At 37.2% G+C, this 23,174-nt stretch overlaps 1 protein-coding gene across 5 annotated transcripts in view; it reads left to right on the top strand.

Annotated features, from left to right (window-relative positions):
• Positions 1 to 2,093: 2,093 nt before the first annotated feature.
• The window catches only part of pigeon (gamma-secretase activating protein pigeon), a 48,662-nt gene continuing 27,581 nt past the window's right edge, over positions 2,094 to 23,174 (top strand). Inside the window, exons 1-10 of one of the 5 annotated variants that reach the window (XM_090153706.1) lie at positions 2,094 to 2,300; positions 10,425 to 10,609; positions 10,753 to 10,822; positions 10,983 to 11,093; positions 12,163 to 12,248; positions 12,445 to 12,504; positions 13,325 to 13,394; positions 19,720 to 19,785; positions 20,265 to 20,444; positions 21,063 to 21,097. In XM_090153706.1, coding sequence (XP_090009832.1) covers positions 11,024 to 11,093; positions 12,163 to 12,248; positions 12,445 to 12,504; positions 13,325 to 13,394; positions 19,720 to 19,785; positions 20,265 to 20,444; positions 21,063 to 21,097 — 567 coding nt within the window. In that variant the 5' untranslated portion in view covers positions 2,094 to 2,300; positions 10,425 to 10,609; positions 10,753 to 10,822; positions 10,983 to 11,023. Of the gene's footprint in view, positions 2,301 to 10,424; positions 10,610 to 10,752; positions 10,823 to 10,971; positions 11,094 to 11,167; positions 11,244 to 12,162; positions 12,249 to 12,444; positions 12,505 to 13,324; positions 13,395 to 19,719; positions 19,786 to 20,264; positions 20,445 to 21,062; positions 21,098 to 23,174 lie in introns of those variants that run through there. The other 4 variants (XM_090153716.1, XM_090153700.1, XM_090153711.1 and 1 more) reach the window with 4 other exon arrangements.

Genomic DNA, 23,174 nt, shown 5'->3' with positions numbered 1-23,174 from the left:
ATGTGAATTTATGACGCAAGTAAGTACAACTAATTATTTTTAAATATTATATTTGAATATTGAAGTGTCAATTCTTTTTAACAGCCTAAAATAATGGGAAACATAAATAGCCAAGGCCTAACAACAATAACAATAGAAATTAATATATTGGAAATGAAATAAGATCAAATAACTTGATGAAAATAAATAAGAAATAAATATATAAGATAAAGCTTCGAAGTAGTTAAAAAAAGACGAATATGAGGTATCTTCATCAATTTCCTGTCCAGTCTTTTCTGTGTCTTTTTGTAATCATGATCGAGATCTTGTTTTTTCAGGGCATTGTGTATGTAAAACTCAACGAAGAAACTTATCATGTTTTGAAATACAGTCGGACATGTTGAATCTATTGAAGCTTGAAACGAAGTCTTGTCAATTCGACGTGTAATAAATTTTTCCATACGCTCTTTGACATTTGTCATGTGAGATAGTAGTTTAAAGCTAGTATCAAATACCTCATTTGTTTCTGTAATAATCTTTAAAAAATTGTCAGTAGGTACTATAAGGCTACCAAAAGAAGAGTTCTTTGTTGTTTTGAAAAACTTGAAGAAGAAGAGCACATTTATAGGATCAATAATTGGATCGCTCTTTTTGAGTTGGCTGAGGCAAGAGGAGCATTGGTGGTTTGAAAAACCGATGGATTAAATATCCTGATATATAGCTAAGGACATTTTGTTTAAGTAGATTTGGACTCTCAATTTAATTGCATATGCTCTGTTCGAATGTGTTTAGAAGATGATGACAATTGCGTGTTTAAATTTAAAGTTCTTTTACCATTGTGATTAACAACTAAAGTAATGTAATTTATTAAAATTATTTATTATTGAGATAGACAGTTTCAAATTTCAATTACCATTTTCTGAATTTTCGCATGAAATACTGTTGGACAAAGTGTAATTATGTTCATCTAGAACATTAAGTGTGTTTTCCTCTGAAATTGGTTGTGATGCGTTTGTGACCAACGCGCTTTCTTCCAACCCATGTTCATATGTGGCGTATGGATATGCTATACATTTTAGTATATTAATTGTCAGTAAATTTTTTAAACGACATTAAGAGCCCTTAGATGTTTTTCTTTACCTTCACTAACTGTACTGGAAAATGAGTATTAGACTATTTTTAATTTTAATATCCATAAAACTATCGTCAGTGAAATGATTAGAGCAAAACCTATGGTTAAAGTGTAGGTATTCCGTTGTTTTATTTGTCAGTTTCTCGTTTTTTACATTATTCAACTATGATAGGGAACTGAAATTTCAATAAGAAAGTTAAAGTAAAAATAAACCTATGTAAAAAACACGTATTCACCGTTCTTTTTCCCTTGGAAACTTGAAAAATGATAATCGAGAATTCTTATTTTTCGTATTAGAACAATTTACGGCGGAACACGATGGTCCAGGCATATTTAAAACATTTAAAAACTACTTAAAATGTAAATTAAAAACTAATCAATTTTTGCGTCGTCCTAAACTGAATATTGAATCGCGCGCTAGGATACTCTTGCAGCGCCATCAAACGTTCGGATCCTATGGGCATTTTCGCGTCAAAAAATAAATACGGATTTTTGAACGAGAGACGCCTCTCAGTAGCGAAGCGACTTTACCCTCTCTGATTTCATTCTCTTTTCTTTCATTTACTTCTACTTAAATCTAGTCGGTTGATATGGAGTTTCATATTACTTCCATTGCGAACCTAATGGAACCCTTTAATTCAGTGGCGTAACTAGGAACTCCGCCCCCCCCCCGCGAAAAATAACTCGGGGCCCTTTTATAAAGCACCGATTTTAATCATAAACGTTTGGGGGATGTTTTCAATAATTTTCCAAAATTATTTTCAAATAACGCGCCAATTTCCGTTCTATAGCAGAAATCGGTAATTTTTCTTGGGCGGGAATTTGGGCTCTTTTGGGGTTAATCAGATTTTGGCTTGTGCGGGAATTTGGGCTAGTTTTAAAGTTGGTTTGTGCGAGATCTAAAATATTATTCTGGCAACTCTGGATCAGATCACGAGTTCCAACTTCCTTGCTAGTACTACTAGACACGTCACCCCACGTGACTGTAGGCAGCTAGGTTTTGTACTCACATGTTTACAATTTTTGTTGGCAGTTCATTTTAATTCGTTTTCACTAATCTGGTTGATTTTATTGTATTTATCAACTCTACAGTCTAGTTTTAATTGATTCCTATAACACATAAACCTATAGTCACAATTAAAAAACTCACCCACTTTGAATTGTAATTGAAAGCATCTGGTCTCAAAAGGTATTATCAAATATATACATGTACTAGTATTTACTAGTTTCAGTTGTTATTTATGATATTAATAAATAAGACATATTTCAATAAATATATAGGCCCTTTATATTTCAAATGTACTTATTGACAAATGTTTTATAGGGTAAGCCTATAAAAATTAAACAAAATTACTGGAAAGATTCTAGGTTGCATTACACCGTAGTTATGGAATGATTGAGGGGCTGATCACTCCGCGTAATCGGTGTACAGAGACTGTACTAATGGGATTACGCGTAATTTTTGAAGTCTCTGCCTTTGGCAGTGCTAATCTAAGCGTAATCCGGTGTACAGACTTTCTAAGGGTGGTTAGCCCCTCGGGAATGATAGTATAATTAATTTTGCTAAAATTCAGTTTAATAAGCCTGCTATGCAAAATGTAGTGGTTATGTCCAGAAATCAGTTAATTATTTTTTTTTACATGACCAAATTTTATGGTAATTTGTCTATGAATTATTTTATCTGGGTTTTTGGTTAACTAGGTCAGACAGCCATGCAATCCCAAGCACTTATTCCGCAGAAACTAAAATAGTATAATAGAAATGGAAATGACAGGTCAGTTCAAGTTGCACCCAATACAAATTCAGGTTAAGATCGACAGAAATACTATTCCAAAATGGTCAGCACAATGGACCACTAGTTGGGTTTGCACGGTGGGGTATTCACTTGGCCACCCCACACTCAATAATAACACCAAGAAACTCTTGAATTGCGCCGAAACCAAAAGTTCTTATGATAGAATTATGGATGTGCCAAGATAATACACTCTGTTACGCGCGTTTTCCCCCATCAAGGATCCCTCCCACGATTACCTCCTCAGACAGTCGCCATAGACGTACTGCACGTAGTTCTACAGTAGAAAGGTCTTTCCCCCAAAACCCGTTCTCTGGCTTGCAGTACGGTAATGGCAACTCACATGAAATACGCGCATAAAAGAATCTATAGTTTTGAAGATAGCTTGACAGTTATCCTATTTCTCACAAACAACAATTTCTAGTATTTTTTATCTATAATTAAGTTTCAAAGTTTCAAAGTTTCAAAAGTTTTTTTATTGGAAAATGAGTTCAAAAAGGTTGGTGGAGGGCCAAGTCTTCTTGCGACTTATAGCCCTAATTAAGAAAATTTCTTCTTTGAAATAGTGATATGCTTATAATATTTATTTTTAATGACCTATTCTATTATTTTTTGTTCTTGGGATAAATTAAAGGCTAGGGTTTTCTGCCAACTAATGTCTCTTATCAAAGCTTGCAAAAGTGACATAATTACAAAAAGTATGTCAAAGGAAGCGTTCTTAAAATTAATGTTACTCGAAAAGTTCAAGTTGGGAGAGCAAGAGAAATGGTGTTCAAAAGTAGAAATTGTCACCTAATGAGAACTAAAGAGACACCGTAGAAGGCAAGCAGGCTTGTTTTTTAGCTCCTAGACAGAAATGCTACTGCCATCTATCTGTGCTTTAATACAAAACTTGCAGTGCCGGATTAAGACCCTTGGGGGGCCTCTAGGCACTAGGCTATCGGGGGCCCCTTTAATACAAGTAGAGAACTCAAGGATGGAGTAAGAGGGTAGCTAACCAAACCAACCTTTCCTAGAGTTGACACAATGACCATTTTGATAATGCATAGGAAATGGTTTTTTTTCCATGGGCGCTGGCAGGGGTGGCTTATGTGGGCAAACGAGGAAATTGCTCCCCCCACCCCCTTTCATTAGCAATACCTTTTTAACCCTAGCCCCCCCCCCTTCCGAATCGGGCCTATCCCTGTTGTTTTTTCTGTCGAACTTTTTGTTTTGGGGAGTGCAGTGACGAAAAAGAGTGATCCAGTTACTTGAAATGTGTGTTACATCAATTACGGGAAACTTTTATCCCTATTCCTACTAAGTTTTAGCTAAAGCTCATTCATTTATCGGATCTTTTTATGTGCAAATGTTGTATACCATCGAGTGAGTTCACTATTTGACTCCCCCCTTGAAATAATTTCTGTCGATGTCCACGCTATCAGTAGCGTTGTAACCGATTTTTTCCCTAACGGGAAACGTTAGGCCAGACGAACGTAAGATTATAGAAAAGAAACACAACAGGCCCGTAAGGGAATTCAGTCTCAACAATATTTTATTTGGTTTTAAAGAGAATATCCATTTACCCCTTATAAGGCAGAGATAATTTCGCATTACCACATATATTTACCAGTACAGACAGAGCCATATTCCTGGAGGCCAATCCAACGTCAGTTTAGTAATAAGAAAGAGAAAAAAAAACAAACGCGTTAGGTAAGTCAGAGTGTTACCTGGTGCAAGGGAGCCTAGGCCCCTCTACCAGTGGTTATGTAGGCTTAGGACTAATACGGCGGTTACAGATTTCGGAGGGAGCACACAATTGGAAACAAAAATAAAAAAGGCATACTTTTCGGGCGGGTGTCATGGCCCACCCACCTGGCTATGCCACTGCGTGCTCCTCTCTATTTGAACTCTGTTGGAACTTAAAAACCAATCATTTCTATTTGACTAGGCAAAAACCTAACTTTTCACCCTACCCCTCTAAGACGAAGCACTTAATACATACGTATCTGATTTCCATACGTGACAATTAACAATGTAACTAAAACCAAAAAAAATTCATAGCACCCACTTAAAGGAAGGAACAACTGGACCATAATCATCCAAATTATAGTTCGACTATTCAAATTTGTTTAATGCTGTGGAAATTTTGTCAATTCAAATCCTAACGATGGTTGAATGAAATACTATTTTGGGGCCAAAGAAAATGAACAGGGGTGGGGAGCGGCCTGACACGGAGTCAAAGAGTGGACAAGAGATTGGATATGCAAGGTTACAAGTTAGTCGTTTTGGTACGGTTTTACCTCTATATAGATCACCGTAAAACGAAATAGTCTACGCGGTACCTTAGTTAGACTTACTTTAATTCGTTTTTTGTGTTTTTGGAAAGAGTATTTCATATTTCGTTTAAACTATAAATATTACAAATAGAATCAATATAGTTTCAAAGTAATTCATGGTTTTCATTTTGAACAAGTTGGCAAGCCAAAATATACCTCTCCTCGGTTCAATCCCGCACGGTATACAATTTAATTATAAATAAAATAATTGAGACGAAACAACCGAGTTTAATTTATTCAGAATATTATTAATTAAGTAACCCTATTTACAGAACAAGTTTATCAGTTAAATGTAATACGAAGCAAATTTTAATGGAAGAAATATCTACAGAGGGTATTTATATTTTTCTCGCTTACGAAATAACAACACAAAGAACCTTCTTTAAACCACTTCACACGAAAAAATGATAATTAAAAGCCAACAATACCGCCCAAAAGCTCAACACAATCAAAAAAATAAAATACAAAAACCCAATCGACCAAACTTTGGAGCCAAAACGACCAATAGAAAAATATATAATAACAACCCAATCAATCAGCCCAGAGCAGAGCAAAAATAATTAATAGAAAAATATATAATAAAAACCCAATCGATCAGGCTAAGAGCAAAAATAACGAATAGAAAAATATTTAATAATATCCCAAATTATCAGGCTTCAGAGCAAAAATAACGAATAGAAAAAATTTTATAATAATATCCCAATCAATCAGACTTCAGGATCAAAATAGCTCATAGAAAAATATTATTACGCAGTCGAGTAATAAATTAATTCAAAACCCAGCAATAGAAAATAGAAAATCAAGAAGCGCAACACCTTACCATTCACAAATACGAATTTTCGACGTTATTATAATGAAACCGGATAAGCTTTAAGCCGCGATGTAACAACTTTAAAGCAGAGAGTGTAAAGATTATGAGAGGCGTCTCTCTTTCAAAAAAGCGTACTAACTTTTTTTCCCAAAAATGTCCACTACTACCGTAAGAGCGATGGCGCCACCAGTGGCGCCGTTCTCACAGCGCGTGCGTTTCGATGTTAGGTTTAAAAGAGACGCAAAAACTTTCCAGATTTTTAATGCTAGTTTTACAAGGTTTTTTAATAATTTAGTGGGTCTGGGGTATATTCTTTTGTTTTAAATTGTAAAATATTGAAAACAAGAAATCCTTGTTAATCTTTTTTTAAGTTTCCAAAGGAAAAAGACTGGTAAATTCGCATTTTCATTAGATAGGCTTATTGGCATATTAACTTAATATAAAGTTTAGTTCTATTTTGTGGCTGAAAAATGTAAATAATGATGGGCTTACAAATAAAACTACGGAATATTTACACGTTAACCATATAATTTGCGCGAATAATTTCATTGATGCCAGTTTCATGAAAATTAGAACTAAAAATAGGCTCACACCATCCGCTGTGCCAACAATTTTCAGTCTTAATGACTCTACACCATTGGAAATTTCAGAAAATGGTAATTTCAATTCAAGCCTTGCTACTCCTCTGGGAAGATCTAAAGGATAAAACCAAAATTAAGTTTTTATTAACGGACAGGATTAGCCAAGATTTTGTAGATAATTTTCTTGGATCTATAAGACAGAAAGGAGGCAACCGCGAGTCCGTGATCATCCCAATCCACAACAATTTCGAGCTGCATACAGGGCGGCCTCTGTGAATAATCTCTTGAAACCACCGGATTCTAATTTTGAAAATCTTGTAGTCTCGCAAAGCCAGGGGCAATGTTCCGATGAAGACTTAGAATTTTGTAATTCTATTGGAAGTCCAAACCTGCTAAAACAAAATGTTCTTAGTTACATTTCAGGATATCTAATTCACCGCTGCTACTCAAACCTTCAATGCTCTTCTTGCATAAGTCAACTCAAAAAAGACAATCCAATTGTTGACCCATCAAATCTGCTCTTTTACTTTAAAGCTTTCAAAACAGCAAAGAATTCTTCTATCAGCTGCTCAGCAGCCTCATCGTACCAACTGATAGTTTCTTCAAATTTGTAACGGAGACAAATGAATTAAGTATTTGACACCAGTTTTAAGCTTTTATCGCACATGACAAATGTTAAAGGACGTTTGGAGAGATTCATCATTCAAAGAATTGACAAGAAATATTTTAAAGCTAATGAAGATTCTCCATGTGCAACTGCATACCAAAACATGATATCTTTTTTCATAGAATTCTGCATACATAGTTCCCTTAAAAAACAAGATCTCAACCATGAATACACGAAAACCCAGAAAAGATTAGATAGGAAACTGTTAAAAATACAACATTAATCTCATTTTACCAACTTCAATGTTTCCTCGTATTTTTTAATTTATAACGCTCTGTTCTCGTTAAGCCTCGGCCATTTCATAAAATTTCCAATGAATTTCCTTGGTTAATCAAACAAATAATTCTTTTAGTATCAAAATATTATAAATAGTCCGCTTTCTTGTACTTACGTTTCTTTATTTTTGATGGAATTGAATTTTATTAATTTTAAATTAGCATAATTCAACTATGTTTAACAGCCATGACTGATGAAAAACTTTCCGGATGTTTACAAAATTTAAAAATTTTCCAGTAGCGACATCGTGTGTCGGATAGTATCGTAACCTCTCCTATGGGCGCGCGCTCTCAATATCTTGTTCGAAATTTTAACGTTACGGGAATAGGAAGAGACGCCTCTCATAATCTTTACACTCTCTGTTTAAAGGTTCCACTAAAACTGAACTATTTCGAAAAATAAGCTTAAAAACCAACAATACCCAAGAATAGACCAAAAACAACGTTATCTCGATCAGTAAAAATAACATAAAACCCTTACTTTGCCTGAAACCCAGATATTTTTCATATTTTAAAACAAGATTTGACCTTCAAAATTTCATTCGTAAAAAATGTAGACTTTAACAAGATTCAATCAACATAATTTCATTCGTAAAAAATCCAGATTAGGCCTTCATAAATTCATTCATAAAAAAATTCAAGACTTTATTACCTATTATGCTTACGATGAGTGTCTTATTTTCAGTGAAGCTAAGCAGCTATCGGTGGTTCTGTGATAGAGGGCTCGACTCCCAAGCCGAATGGCCTGTTCTCGAAACCTGGGTGGCGCATTTGTTTTTAATCAATAGACGAAACGCTAAATTAGAATTTCTTCGCTGCAATAATTTCAATTACAATTCTATTTCAATTAAACCAAAATTTCGTACTCTATTAAATACGCTTCCGAAAAAACAAAGTAAACATTTTCGTAGGGTGTTTATAATCTTCCCATCCAAACGTCCGCGTCTTAACAATGTGGACCGGGTTCGATTCCTGACGGCGATCGAATTTAACTTCAAATTAATTTATTTTACCTTTTGAAAATTTTATACATATCTAAAAAAAAATTGTACAGGATAAATTGATGATAACAACTTTAAAACTGCTTAAAAGACTTTCGATAAAGCTGTTATTGAATAAATGTTAACAACATTATGGAAATATTTGACATCAATAAACTCATAATAGCGTAAAAAAGAACGGACTTTCGCCAAAGGTGTTTTAAAAAAAATTAAATAGTCATATACTTGTCAGTGGTTCTGTGGTAAAGCATTTTCTTGTCAAGCAGAACGGCCCGGGTTCGAAAACTGGGCCGCGCATTCGTTTTTAATCAACAGAGAAGATGCTACATTAAATTATCTTCGATGCAAAAATTTAAATCGAACACGAAATTTCGTTCTATATAAATAAACACCGAAATTTAATTCTCTATTAGTTAGTAATATACACTTCCAATAAATCTGAAAGTCTAATTTCCGAAGAAGCGTAATAAGTATCGATGTTTCTATGGTAGAACGTCCGCCTGTCATACAGGAGGTTTTGTGTTCAAATCCCGCTCGATACGATCACATAATGACACTAAGACGAATATCGTGAACAATTGGTGGAAACCCTGTCATTGGATGTTGAGAGGATGCCATAACACTCAGCACTCGATCCGTCCCACCCTACACATAAACATTACAAAAAATATCCAATCAAACTGAGTTAAAACTGCCGCGACGGTGAGCGTTAACGAAAAGCAACAACCAAACCCAACCCAACCGCAAATTTATCCGTTAACGCTCACCGTCACACGGTGGTTTTGCCAATCTTTCGACTTCGTTCCCTAATTCCAAGCAATTGTGAATGCGGATTCTGAGATAATGCGTACGCAATGATTACACTTTGCTACACAATGCGTACGCGTTCGCAGGCCTGACAGACAGACCCACAGACAGACAGACACGGTGATTGTATAACCCCTCCTAGGGGACTTTGTTCCCTCGGAGAGGTTAAAAGCGTGGCGTAAAACTGTTATTCAATTTAAATAAGCTTAATGTTTTTTTTTAAATAAATGTTTTTTTGAACTAGCGTATTGACTTGGGATCTTTCGGGGCCCCCTGACCCTCGGGCCCTAGGCATGTGCCTAGTGTGCCTAGTTCTTAATCCGGCACTGAAAACTTGAAAGAACAAACCAAAAGTTCATCCTATTCTATGCTCTTTATCTCGATAGCATAATTCGGTAAATCTTTAGCATTGGCAAAACACTTTGGTAATTATGCCTCGTATCAAGGCTTGATATGAACACTTATTTATTTATATATTTATTTGCAATAAAAAAATCACGAAGCTAGGATAGCTTATATGAAGAGGTAAGTACATTTAGACGATACAGTAGGTATATACTAAATAGAATTAATAAAAAGGGAGAAAAAGAAAGAATAAATGTAAAAAAAAATAACAATAGGTATATTACAGGGAGCTATGTTCGTATGTTAAAAGATATCATGAATATATCTAGCTATGAATATCCAACGCTACGATATAGCCCTTCTATCATGTCGATTTGATTTGGGTGGCAACTTTCGAGACCAGTGACGCGTTTTCAGCCAATCAGGAGACTGAAGGAAATGACGACATGCTCCTCGCTCGATCGGAGCAGATGTGATTGATCACGTGACTAGATAAGCCCAACCCAAATTTTAGAGGGAGGTTAGAGAGGCTATTGCTATTGTATATTCATAGCTAGATATATTCATGAAGATATTCATTCACGCACAAAAATTTTGAATCCGCGACGCGTGGTGCAGGCAAAAGTATCTTTTGGCAGAGTTCCAATGATTAATAGCTCGAACAGCGAAATGCCATTGACAGGTGGTAGTGAGGACCCGAGGTTTTGTTATTTTAGCTCCATTGCTTCTTGTTCTGCCCAAGGGGTCGAGTTTAAAAAGGGCAGAAAAATTGCACGCAGATGTACCAGTCCACATGCTCCACAATTGGGTTGTTTAGGGTATGGCGAAGAAGCAGGTGTTAAAAAATGCCTCTGAGGTATTCCAATTGGGGTTCAGAACAGAGTTGGCAGAGATATATCCAGTAAGGAAAACCACTTCAATCTACCTAAAAAAATTATTTTTTTTTTTTTTTTAAATTTGCGAAAAGTTTAAATAATTTTCAGATGAAACTATAATTTCCATAGTGCAGGGTCAGGTGGAATAAAATACGTATTAATTTTCAAGGTTGCAGTGTATGCGTTCTTGGTTTGGAAGGAAAATCATTCCCGATGATAACTGCTTCTATCCTTCAAAGGTACATGTTTAATTTTTGAATCCTAGATGGATCCTTCACTCTTAAGTGTGTTATTATACGCTTCTGATAGTAATAGTTTGCTAGTGCAATGATTTGCTTCTATAAAATTGATACTTTGAAACCTGATTTCTAATATTTTTTTAATTTAGGAAAATTACAGTGTTTTTTGATAAGCTGGATTAGCTGTTCATTTCCTCAATCATGGCCATAGATTTTTTATCAAGTGAATCAGGATCTAGTACGATTGAGTTTAATCATACAGTCATTTCAGGTAATAATTTTTAAAACTGATATTTTTTAAACCTAGTAGTTGACAGCCAAGCTTAACATAACTTAGCCAAGCATTTAGATATAGACTGAAAGGGTAGAGCAGGATGACACGTGCCTTGCTCCAAAGTGATAAGATCACGAGAATATTAAGGTAAACCGCAGCTTTGGGATATAGCTGAGTTGTTTATCACCTTTGCAGACCAAAGTGAATATTTTTAAATTTAATAAGGCTGATATTTGTATGGGAAGTGAAGTAGTTTTACTCATTGAGATTTAGTCCCCATATTGTGACAAAATAAATACTTGTTTATTTGGTAATCATGTGCCATTGAAAACAGGACATGACTTCTGGCATGCTGTGAGTATTTGCAAGCATTGGAAAAAAATTGAGAAGAGGGACTGTGTCAGTTGGTTTTTCGATCGTTTTAGAATATGTTCAGCCAAGGCTTACCTCTATATTTCATTTTGTAAATTGTAATTTCCATCTTATTGACTGAACAGTAATAAGTTATAAGGCAACAAAAATGGTATCAAAACTTGCTCAAACTGCCTTTGACGTTATATGGCAGCACCACAAGTGGACTTTTTTTTAACAAAATCATTCCAATCTCCAATCTCCAGTGTAAATGTGCAAATTTAGCAGATTCTGCCACTTAGTTTCCCCCACTATTTCTGTTGCCTTTTAAAATAAGAATATGAAACACCATAATTAATGTTCGAATATGAAACACCATAATTAATGTTCATAAAAATATGTAATAATTCAGATATTTTTAAAAATGTTATGATTACCACCTGTTTTCTATCTTTTTTTTGAAACGAAAATCACAATCCATATGGTGGAGTGATAAACCAAAATTTTTTATGCTCCCATTATACGACAGAGGTCAACACTAAACAAGCAAAAATCTCATTGGTAACTTGTTAGCAGTTCCTTATTATTGAATCTATAACATAGATTTTAATTTTCTTAAAGGTATATAAACTATTTAGTACTCACCACAGTACGAGAGTCATATTCTACTTTTACTGACCCATGATCTGATTAGCAAGAATTTATTATATTTCAGATTCAATGTTTGATACATCTTCTCTTCGTTTAATTGGGCACATCAAAGATAAAGCATTCCTTGTTTCATGGATTAATTCTATCAAGGTAATTAAACATTTTTACAAAATTATGTAATTGTACCTACAAAAAAGTTTCGCTAAAATTACTCGCTATCAAGCAACACAGATTTGTCAATATTAAAATAATGACCCATTCTTTAATAGTGTATGAGCTTACTAAGCAATTTTGTTTTCATATTTACATGAAACTAATTAGCCAAAAATTCTTTTTGCATTTTCAGAAAGTTACTTTCATTGCTGAATATGAACTGAAAAGCTCCAATCCTACTGAATCAATAAAGGTTAATGTTCTTTCAATGATTTAACAGAGATTTTCAAAGTAGGTTGCGAACGTCCAGAAATTTCACTGCAATTATGTACAATTTTTTTGGGTTATAGATTATTCATAAATAGTGGCTGTATATGCATTTTACTTTTCTTAACATTTAAACTTTTGGCCTTCCAATTTACAATAGCGTCAAATGTTTTGAAAATTGTCTACAGTTTTAGCAGTAACAAGTTAGGTCCAAAACCAATCTCTCAAAATAATTACCCCCTTTTAACCACTGTTTTAAATGTACAAAAGTGTGACTTAAAACATTTGCGAAGTATTGATTCCTTCTAAATTAAGGCGTTACAAAATATAGGTTTTCACTTCTTTTTTGTTACTTCGTTTCATCTCTTTTAATATAATTTAAACAACTGTTACATATTTATTAACTAAAACTATAATTTATTTTTTATGTACTTGTCACTTTTTTTGATTAGAAAATGAGTTTTTCGAATCGAAAAGTAAAACTAAACCTCTAGACTAATATAGTCTAGAATTAAAAAGTAATATATGTTTAAATTTTTTATTTTTCCTATTTGCAGAAAAGTTTCTGCGATAAGGAAAATTAACAACTAGTTAATTTTCTAAAGATCTGATTTTAGAGTTAATATTCCATATTCCAATTCCAGTGAACTTGCAAGATGTCTTAAATAGACGGGTTAAGCCGACCCTAGCTTAATATTATAAAATAGACTACGACTACAATCCTACACATTTTCCTTACACGTTTTCTAGTTTACACATACTTATGGCTCTTTATTTTTTTGACCCCTGGATGCATCTTTTTGAAGATACTACTTCAGATTGATGAAATATTGGATATCAGCCATGGCACACTAAATAGTTCAAGAACTCTTCTTGGTTAGTATTAAAATAAAATGTTTTCTTATTTTTAAATGCATTTATAATTAAGTCAAATATGAGCAATTTAATTTAAATTATTTTAGTTTGGTTGCCATTTGCTGAAAAGTTAATTGTGGTATGTTATACAGATAATTTTATTTGGAGTTAGTTTAATTGATACGTTATGGCTAAAAGGTAGTTTTGGAGTAACACCAAATAGTCGACTTAGGTCTTATAGGTAGGGTTATGGATTATCGGTGATTGTAAGATTTGGAGCACTTAAATCTATTACTTTTATTGCTTAAGATTTGTTGCCAACCCATCTTTCTGATGTTGTAACCTAATACAACTCGGCTGTATTTAATATTTGGTGATCATAGCACTATCATAATGTCTCATTGCATGGCAGATAGTCCTAAACTTGATGATTTATCTATATCCATTGTATGCTATGTGCGTGTATAATGCTAGTTCTATGTTTAGTTTCATGCATAAAAAAGGTATAAGTGGGTTGGCGGAGTGGTTAGTTATTTCACCTCGCAGCAAGAGGAGCTGGGCTGGATCCCATTTTGTGGCACTCGGTGAAAACTCGGAATTACTCCTGTGTTGAGTTTGCAAGTTCTCTATCCACTGGTTAATGAGGTTTTCCCCCGAGTTCTTTGGTTTCCATTTTCCATAAGAACTTGTAGAGGTTAACGGTAATAGTTATTATTATTATTATTATTATTATTATTGAGTGGGGTGGCAAGCCAAACACTTCGACCTAAGGTCCATTGTGCATCCCCAAACTGGGTGACTTAATTAAGTCCTATTGCCGACATAAAGCTTAAAATCTGCCCGGCCGTGATATTAGAGACGTCATACGTCTCCAACCGATGCATACCCAAATGCTCAAACCTCTGGGCTGCATAGTAATCGCAGCTACAGAGTACATGTGAGGCAGTTTCCTCCTCAGCTAGACAAGATCTGCAAATCGGGTCATCACTGACCCCAATAAGCGTTAAATGTCTGTTAAGATGGCAGTGGCCTGTAAGTAGGCCAGTAACAATCCTAATACTGGACCTAGAGAGCGAGAGTAATTCTCTAGCTCTCTCCCCAGAAGGGCCAAGAGTGAACTCTTTGGCCTGCCTTTGACCCTCAATTTCAGACCATTGTCTGAGTTGACGATCCGACATAAACTTGGAGATTAAGCCGCGTACAAGTCCTCGGGAGATGGGGAGAGCAGGTTCTGGACCAATGAACCCAGCCCTCGCACCTTCCTTGGCCAAGGCGTCGGCCCTTTCGTTCCCAAGATGCCCCTTATGCCCAGGTACCCAACAAAGTTGAACTTTATTGTGCAACCCAAGAGTGCAGAGGAGATCTAAGCAGCTAAAAACCAGTTTAGAAAAAATACTATACTGGCTGAGAGCTCTAAGAGCAGCCTGGCTATCTGAATAAATCTGGATAAACCTTCCCATGATACCCCTGATGTAAACAGTGAGCAACACAGGAGCAAATGGCAAAAATTTCAGCCTGGAATACACTAGTGTGTATCCCTAGGCTTTCATAAAAGCCGAAATTATTAGTAAGGCAATACATCCCCGCACCAGTGCCATAGTGTGTCTTAGACCCATCAGTGAACCAGACGATCTCTCCTCTGGTACCGAGGGTCAAGTGACTCCACTCCGCACGGCTAGGGAAGTTGACCTCAAAAGGTTTACTAAAGTGGAGTTTAGTAACCATCAGATCAGAGCCCATTGTTAAAATCGGCATCTGATTGGACATATCACGGAAGAGTTTGGTGTGGCTATGCTCCCAATTATTAGCCTTCCACCAGCCATTTTGGTTAAGCCTATAGGCAGCTAAAAGGGCAGATTCCTCAATAAAAAGGTGGAGAGGAAGCATATTCAGGAGTATTTCCAGAGAAGCGCTTGGGGCTGTTCTCATGGCTCCTGTAATGCCGACATAAGCCAGCCTTTGCAGAGTGCGCAGATCAAACTGCACAGTCCTTAAAGTAACCCTTGGCCACCAGACCACAGCTGCATAAGACAGGATATGTCTGATGATCTTAAGCCCCAGGTCTTGCTAACTGCACTTCTAGTTCTCCAAAATAACATTTTGCCCCTCTTGACTATGTAGTCAAGGTGTGGTTTCCATGTTAGTTTGCTATCCAGGATGACCCCGAGGTACTTCACCTCGGTGCTCTCCACTAGGTCCTTTCCAAATAAGGAAATACCCTCAAACATACCTTTTATCCTTCTACGAGTTAAAGGAACCAAGACAGTTTTATTAGGATTAACCATGAGGTTGACCTCCCTGCACCAGCTCTCAACTGATGCTAGGGCCCTCCTCATTACGTCCTTCACTGTTGCCGGGAATTTCCCAGTAATGATGATAGCAATATCATCGGCGTAACCGAAACAGCGGCATCCTCCCCTGTTCAACCTCCGAACGAGTTCATCCACCACCAGGCACCACAGAAGGGGGAGAAAGAATGCCCCCCTGTGGGCAACCCCGACTGGTGGAGACCATAAGGGAGTCACCCAGCAAGGAGGATACCACTTTTCGGTCAGTTAACATAGATTTGATCCAAAGGCCCAATGTGTCATTGATACCAAACCTTTTCGCAGCCTTAAGTATGACTGCGCTGGAGACCTTATCAAAGGCTCCCTCAATATCAAGAAAAACTGCTAACGCAATTTCCTTGTGTTCAATTGCTTTTTCCAGGCAGCTGCTGATACCATGCAGGGCGGTCTCAGTAGACCTGCCCTTCTGGTAAGCATGCTGCGCAGCCGACAGAGGAGAGTTGCAAAGAATCTCCTCCCTAATGTAGTTGTCCACCATTTTCTCCAGAATTTTTAGGAGAAAAGAGGTAAGACTAATTGGCCTAAATGCCTTAGCTTCCAGGTAATCAGATTTACCAGGCTTAGGTATGAAGATCGCTTGAGAAAGCTTCCAGGTGCTAGGTAAATGCCCTAGAGCAATACAAGACCTGTAGATTATCCGCAGCATAGGGCATAGAATATCAATGCCCTCCTGTAAGAGGATAGGAAAAATCCCATCCGGTCCCGGGGACTTATAGGGTTTAAATGACTTTACAGACCATATAAGTCTGGAATGCGTGGCGACCTTATTCGCCACTGCCCAATCTTCCCTTTTGGTTCGATTGATCCTCAAAGGGTGATTGTCAGTGTTACCATTGCTAGTGAGCTTAGAGTCTGGAAAGTGTACATCTAACATATGTGTCAGAGTGTCGTTACCGGACGTGGAAAAACTACCATCTTTCAACTTAATGGTGTCAAGATGCTTAGTATTATCGTGTGCCAAAATTTTCATTAATTTGGCCGTACTGGGAACATCCGCTATGTTCTCACAGAAGTCTCTCCATGAAGCCTTCTTGGCATCGCGGATAGACTTGTGGTAGGTGGTGAGGGTGCGTATATAGGCATCCCAATCACCCCCTTTTTTGCCCTATTAAAGAGCCTACGAGTTTCCTTGCGCAGCCTGCCAATCTCGTTGTTCCACCAAGGCACTAGCCTTGGCCGGTTGGCAGGCTTTGCCGGACAGTTGCTGTGATAGGAGTCGATAATGGACTGTTGAACGCGTTCAACAGCCAAATCAAAATCCAACACCGATGACAGCCGTGGCTTATCACCCTTTAGGAAGAAATTTAAGACTTCCCTGTAACCGGACCAATCTGTGCCCCTAGGGTTACGAATAGTGGTACAAGCCCATACAGGTTTGACCAGAATATTGAAGCAAATGTGTCTGTGATCCGACAAAGACTGTTCGTTAGACACATGCCAGTTCTTGATTTTATCTGCGACATTTACTGTACACAGTGTGAGATCAATTACCTCACTTCTGTTAGAAGTAACAAAAGTTGGTACATTGTTCTTATTCAAAATTTGAAGTCTGGTACTAACCAGATATTCCATTAAGTCGTTACCACGCTGGTTGCAGTCTGAGCTGCCCCAGATTTCGTGGTGCGCATTAGCATCGCAACCGATGACTAGCCTCCTCCCCGAACCCTCACAGTAGCTGACCAATCTGGTCACCCCCTGCGAGGGAGGGGGGAAAGCATCGTCGTATGGTAGGTATGCCGATGCCATAGTAACTTCCCAACCTCCGTGATGAGCTTTACCATGGCAATATCCCTGGAGGTGTGCACTGAAAGCGGAAGGGCATGAATGCCCTTGCGTGTCAGTGCACAAGCCCTGGGTGTAGCAGAGTTATAATCATATTACCTGCATTTTGGAGACCAAGTATCTTTCCATTGGCAGTCCATGGCTCCTGTATGAGAGCGACATCGAAGCTCTCCTTTGCGAACCTCCTACAGAGAACTGCAGTGGCTGCGTTGCAGTGGTGCAAATTAATTTGCAGCACCTTTACACTCATCTTGGTTTAAGGTGAGCTCGGTTGCATACCTTAGATGTCTATTCAGACACAGTGGTGGTTGTGTTTGTGGAAACCCCAACACATCCACCGGTCTGACTTACATCCCTAGCCTGCCCCCCTGTTGCACCCTCCAGTGGTACAACCTCTTTGATCTCGTCGGTATCCGACAAAGCAAAGGCCTTTAGCTCCTCCACGAGATTATCTTCCATTGGAATGTCCTCTCCGGAGTCCCCGCCAGCCTGACCCACATCTTCCATCCTTGAGATCTCCAAGGCAGAGGGTTCGACTGAACCACCCTCCTTTACAGGATCCACCGGAGCTGTCGGGTCAGGTTCATGAAGTATCTTAAAGATACCACTGTCCAGACCCGTTAAGGCTTGGTTTCCTGCTTCCTTGATAGCCTTAACCGACTCTCCATCCACCTGGAAGATCCAGCGGATGGCAGTCGGCTCATCGGCTTTATTTACGACCTTCCAACATTGCGTATTTAGCGCGTTGGTGTAGGTCCTGAGTCTACGAAGGAGGACATTGCCATCCTTGGTGTAGACGTCCTTGGTGCGGAAGGCTACCTTGAAAGGTTTCGGTAGGTCGACGGCCTTCATTACTGAAAGCCGTGACCCCCCGGAGACCAATTCCTTCTGGTCAAATCCTCCCACGAACCAATCCGCTGTAAACGCATCCGTACAGAGGTAGTGAATGGCGCCCCCAACTAGCTGAAAGTTCCCAAAACGAGGTAGAGGGTCTCCCGAAGATGACCCATCTATCCGCTTCAGGACCTCACGCTGAATGGTGCCCATTTCCTCTGCGGAGATGGTCTTCACAGGATAGTCTTCTTTAACGATGGCCATCTTTGTGGAGCTTAAGGTTTCGCTATAGGTTTGGTCGTGAGACCACCTTTTTGGAAACCTGAGACTGGGAATCGGGGGAGTCATTTTCCCTGGAACGTTTTAAAAGTGATGGTGGGGGGTCGTCCTTACCAGGGGCCTCCTCCTGCATCAATCTTTCCCTGCGGCGTCGATTCCGCTTTTGAGTTTTACTGAGGGGTTTATCCCCCTTGAACCCTTGCTTCACCGACTGGGTCTTGCCAGAGGCAGACCCTTGAAGGCTAGGCCGGGTTCTTGTAGGGGAAAGTCCCCCCTCCAGGTTAGAAACAGGGGGGGTAACATCCGAAGATGAACCCGCCCCTTGCTTAGGGTCGGGTTCTTTCGAACCCTCCCCTTGCTTTGGGTTGGGTCCTTTCGAACCCTCCCCTTGCTTTGGGTTGGGTCCTTTCGAACCCTCCCCTTGCTTTGGGTTGGGTCCTTTCGAACCCTCCCCTTGCTTTGGGTTGGGTCCTTTCGAACCCTCCCCTTGCTTAAGGCCGGGTTCTTTCGAATCCTTGCCCGGTTTTTGGTTTTTTTGTTTGTTATTTTGTGTTTCCATTTTGGTCCCACGAGAAAAGAGGAAAGTAAAAAGTCACCGCTCTTAATCCTCTGTCCGGGCGGAAGGCTAAAATACAACGGGTTGTCGCCTGGTGCACCGAGGGGATCGTTCACGATACCGTATTTACGCTTCCCCGGTACCACTCAGCCCTCAGCACGATACCTCACACCTTAGCTTAAGGAAGAAGCAGAGCCTTAGTTGGCCAGCATGAAGGGTTTCCCCTCCACCTGTTACTCCCTTCCACCACGAAGAGGTACAAGGTTGCAGTTTATGGAAGGTACGGTAATAATTAGTGTAGGGAGCTGTTGGCTCCAATGGCATGAAGGGCTTGCTACCACCCTCCTACGCATTGTAACCCGGCCACCTAGATGACTTGTGCCTACGTTGGTGCCTTGGGTATTGGCCTAGCTAATTATTATGATTATTATTAACACTTTGAAGTCACCATGAAGAAAATTTACAAATTTCCACACTTTTATGAACACTTCAATCTTTTCGTAACTGTGATTTTTATTACAATGTAATGTTTGTTATGGTTTTTTAGGGTTGACAATGAGGATACCAAATGATCCAATTAGCGCTAATCAGGATCTTTCATGTGAATCAAGTGGTATGTATTCATTATGGTTTTTTTAACATTTACAGGCTTAAGTTATGGTTCAATTTAGTTGTGTGAGAAACCATAATGGTGTGCTTAAAAACTTATGTTCATTATAGATAAGGCACTGCCATTTAATAAAACAAAGTGTTTCAAAGTCTTAATATAAATATCTTTTGTGGAAATATTTAATTATTCAAATATTTACTTTTAAATTTTCTTTAAATTTTAATATTAATTTTATTTACAGAGTTTAGGAATTGTGTAATGATTTTGGTCATAATGAACAATTCGTAGTAAAATATTTGATTTAGGGTTGTTTGCTATTTTTTTGGTATGACATGACATAAGAATGCAATAATAAAATCTAATACATAAAATTGTAACTAAAACGTTGGTATCTTAATCATTATTATGGTTTCATCACATTTTCGACTGTTTAAAAATTCCAATTATAAATTGAATTTTAATGCCTAGTTAATAATTTTTAGGTTCAAAATTTCGTTATCAAGGGTTTTTAGTTCATCTTTCACAGAATAAAGCTGGTGTAAGCAGAAAAGACTCCTGGATGTCAATAACAGATTGTCATTCTTTTGTAATTCAATTACATTTTCTAAATACTTCACCAGATTGTACTGAAAGCAGTATTCTGGTCTTAGTATATCGTCACAGTAAGTTGATTTTTGACAGTTTTTTTCACACAGTAGCTTCAACAAAAAAAACCTTTTTGAACTAAAATTTTAGTTCTACTTTGCCTTTGCTTTAGCTTAAATCTCTTGGTAGTGGCCGGCGTATTGCTAACACTTAAGATTCAGCTAAGAGAAGTGCTTTTTGAAGTATGAAATATTCCAGACATCCTTATTCAATGTCTTTTTTGGTACAATAAGTAAAAAAAAATTACAATTTCAGTTTAATTTCAAAGATTTTGTTATAAATTTTAATTTTGTCACTGGAACATGAAAACGTACTGGCCTTACTCCATGGGGTAAGAGCAGCAAGAGGAGCCGAGTTTGACTTTGGGTATTAGACTAGCTAATTATTATTTTTATTATTATTATCTGGTTGCCAACAGTGCTGTACGGGTGGTCGCCAAAGTTTAGAGCTTAAAAAGATTTTGGAAATAAATGGTTATTAGTTATGCGCCACTAGTCTTAGAGCTGTTATTTTTGGTGTACCATTGATGAAAATCCTACCTAACGAATCAGTCATTGTCTGTGAAAAGATCTTACACAATGGTTTTTGTATTATTTTTTATTATAATATGCATACTTTTACTATTTTACTTTTAGGCATTCAAGTGCATAGAATTGATCACAAGGAAAGTGTAAGTTGACTATAATAATATTTTCATTCTTTTTGGTATCAGACCTACCTTTACTCATTAGCTAGTACTTGTAATATCTCTCACCATTTTCTCTCCAATATTTGGAAATTTCATTCTAGTCGTAAATTCATTTTATTGATAAAAAATTGCTTAAACTTGTTAGTTCCATAGTACTGTAACAGAGTAGCCGTTTTTAACATACAAAATTGTATATCAAAGAAAGTTTGTCAATGGTTTCTGAATAAAGAAATGTTAGAAACAAAAACAAATTATTTTATCCACCTCGATTGGTTTTGCTGGAAAAGCCCCTTTTAGGAGTATTTTTTACGTAACAATAGAAAATTACAATAAAATATATCTCAATAATACATATCAAGGGCAAAAAACACCAAAAATGGTGTACCTCAGTTCCTGATTTGATTTTACCAAAAAAATAAATGTCAAAATTGAACTACAGCGGCCTCATGTAATTTTGCTTTTTTTTGTGTGGAGAATGTATCACTTGACGCGTAGATTACGAAACTATTTTTTTTGGGGCCGCGAATGATTATTTTTTAATTAACTTAATCTTAAAAAGTAGTATTTTTAGGGAATTACCGTTTTTTGTAATTTTTTGGCGGAGAATGTAGCACTTGACGCTTAGATTACGAAACTTTTTTTGGGCCGCAAATGATTATTTTTTTAATTAACTTAATTTTAAAAAAGTAGTAATTTTAGGCGATTAGTAACGTTTTTATAAACAATGGTTCCGTCGACACCACTTTTTTGGCGCGGCCCAGCCCCATTCCGAGCATTGACGGTGGGCCTTCTGTAATCGTACCTAGTGGCATTGTAATTAGTGAAATCGTATCAACTTAAATAGTAACAAAAATGAGAACAGGTTTGCTTCCAAAACACGTAAAAGACGTTAATAAATTCCCCGTATTGGCGCCTGACGCACTTTGAGATTCCCCGTATTGGCGACTGACGGCGCCGCGCACTCACTTCGCTCAAGCTTTGGGGGCGCGCGGCGCCTCCCCAACCCCATACTAAAAAAAGCGATGGGCCATCTATAACGCGACCTAGAGGACAGTACCAAACCTTACGCATCAAGTATATACTTTTAATATCAACCAGAAAAAATCGTTTGTGGCCCAAAAATACAAAACACCTAGAAAATGAACAAAAACTGTAATTGATTTTATAAGGTACGGGAATATCACGTTGAAATTATTAGGACACTGAAACTGTATTGTCAGCGAACACACGACGGAAATAAGTACAACGAAACACGTTAAAATGCCCAAAAATGAGAAATTTTTAAAATAACATTAAAAAATTAAATAATCATTTGCGGCCAAAATAAAAAATACCCTCGGCATCTACGTGACAAGGTCTATCAGGCGCAACCAAAATTAATATAAAATTCAATGAAAATGATAAATTTTTAAAATTAAAAAAATTAAATAAAAAAATTAAATAATCATTTGCGGCCAAAATAAAAAATACCCTCGGCATCTACGTGACAAGGTCTATCAGGCGCAACCAAAATTAATATAAAATTCAATGAAAATGATAAATTTTTAAAATTAAAAAAATTAAATAAAAAAATTAAATAATCATTTGCGGCCAAAATAAAAAATACACTTGGCATCTACGTAACTAGGTCTATCAGGCGCAACCAAAATTAATATAAAATTCAATGAGGCCGCTGAAGTTCACAAAGGTGTGTTGAATATTTTGGGATAGTTAGTAAATTAGTTTTCTATTTCAAAATATCAGAATTCTATAATTTATCTCCACGTGAGAAATATTCATGTAGCTCGTAAAAATATTACATGTACCTTCACAGGCTCTAAGCAGCTCAAAACGCGAAATTGTACACCGAATCAAAGTTCGAAATTTAGTGTGCGTATTGCTCTGCATCACATAATACTACCATTTCCATTCACTGAGCGACGTTCATATCAACGTCTTCTATGTATCCAGGGCTTAAGAGTTCAAAAATAAGTAAGTAAAGGTTCTAAAAGTGCCGTTTTGGTCAAAACAATATTAATAATTTTAAATTCAAATTTAGAAATGACTGAGAAATATCTGC

This window comes from Leiobunum rupestre, chromosome 1 (genome assembly GCF_980474605.1).
Source record: "Leiobunum rupestre chromosome 1, qqLeiRupe1.1.hap1, whole genome shotgun sequence".
Taxonomy (NCBI): Eukaryota; Metazoa; Arthropoda; class Arachnida; order Opiliones; family Sclerosomatidae; genus Leiobunum; species Leiobunum rupestre.
The sequence above is the reverse complement of the archived record's forward strand: the minus strand, read 5'-3'. Positions and strand labels throughout refer to the sequence as shown.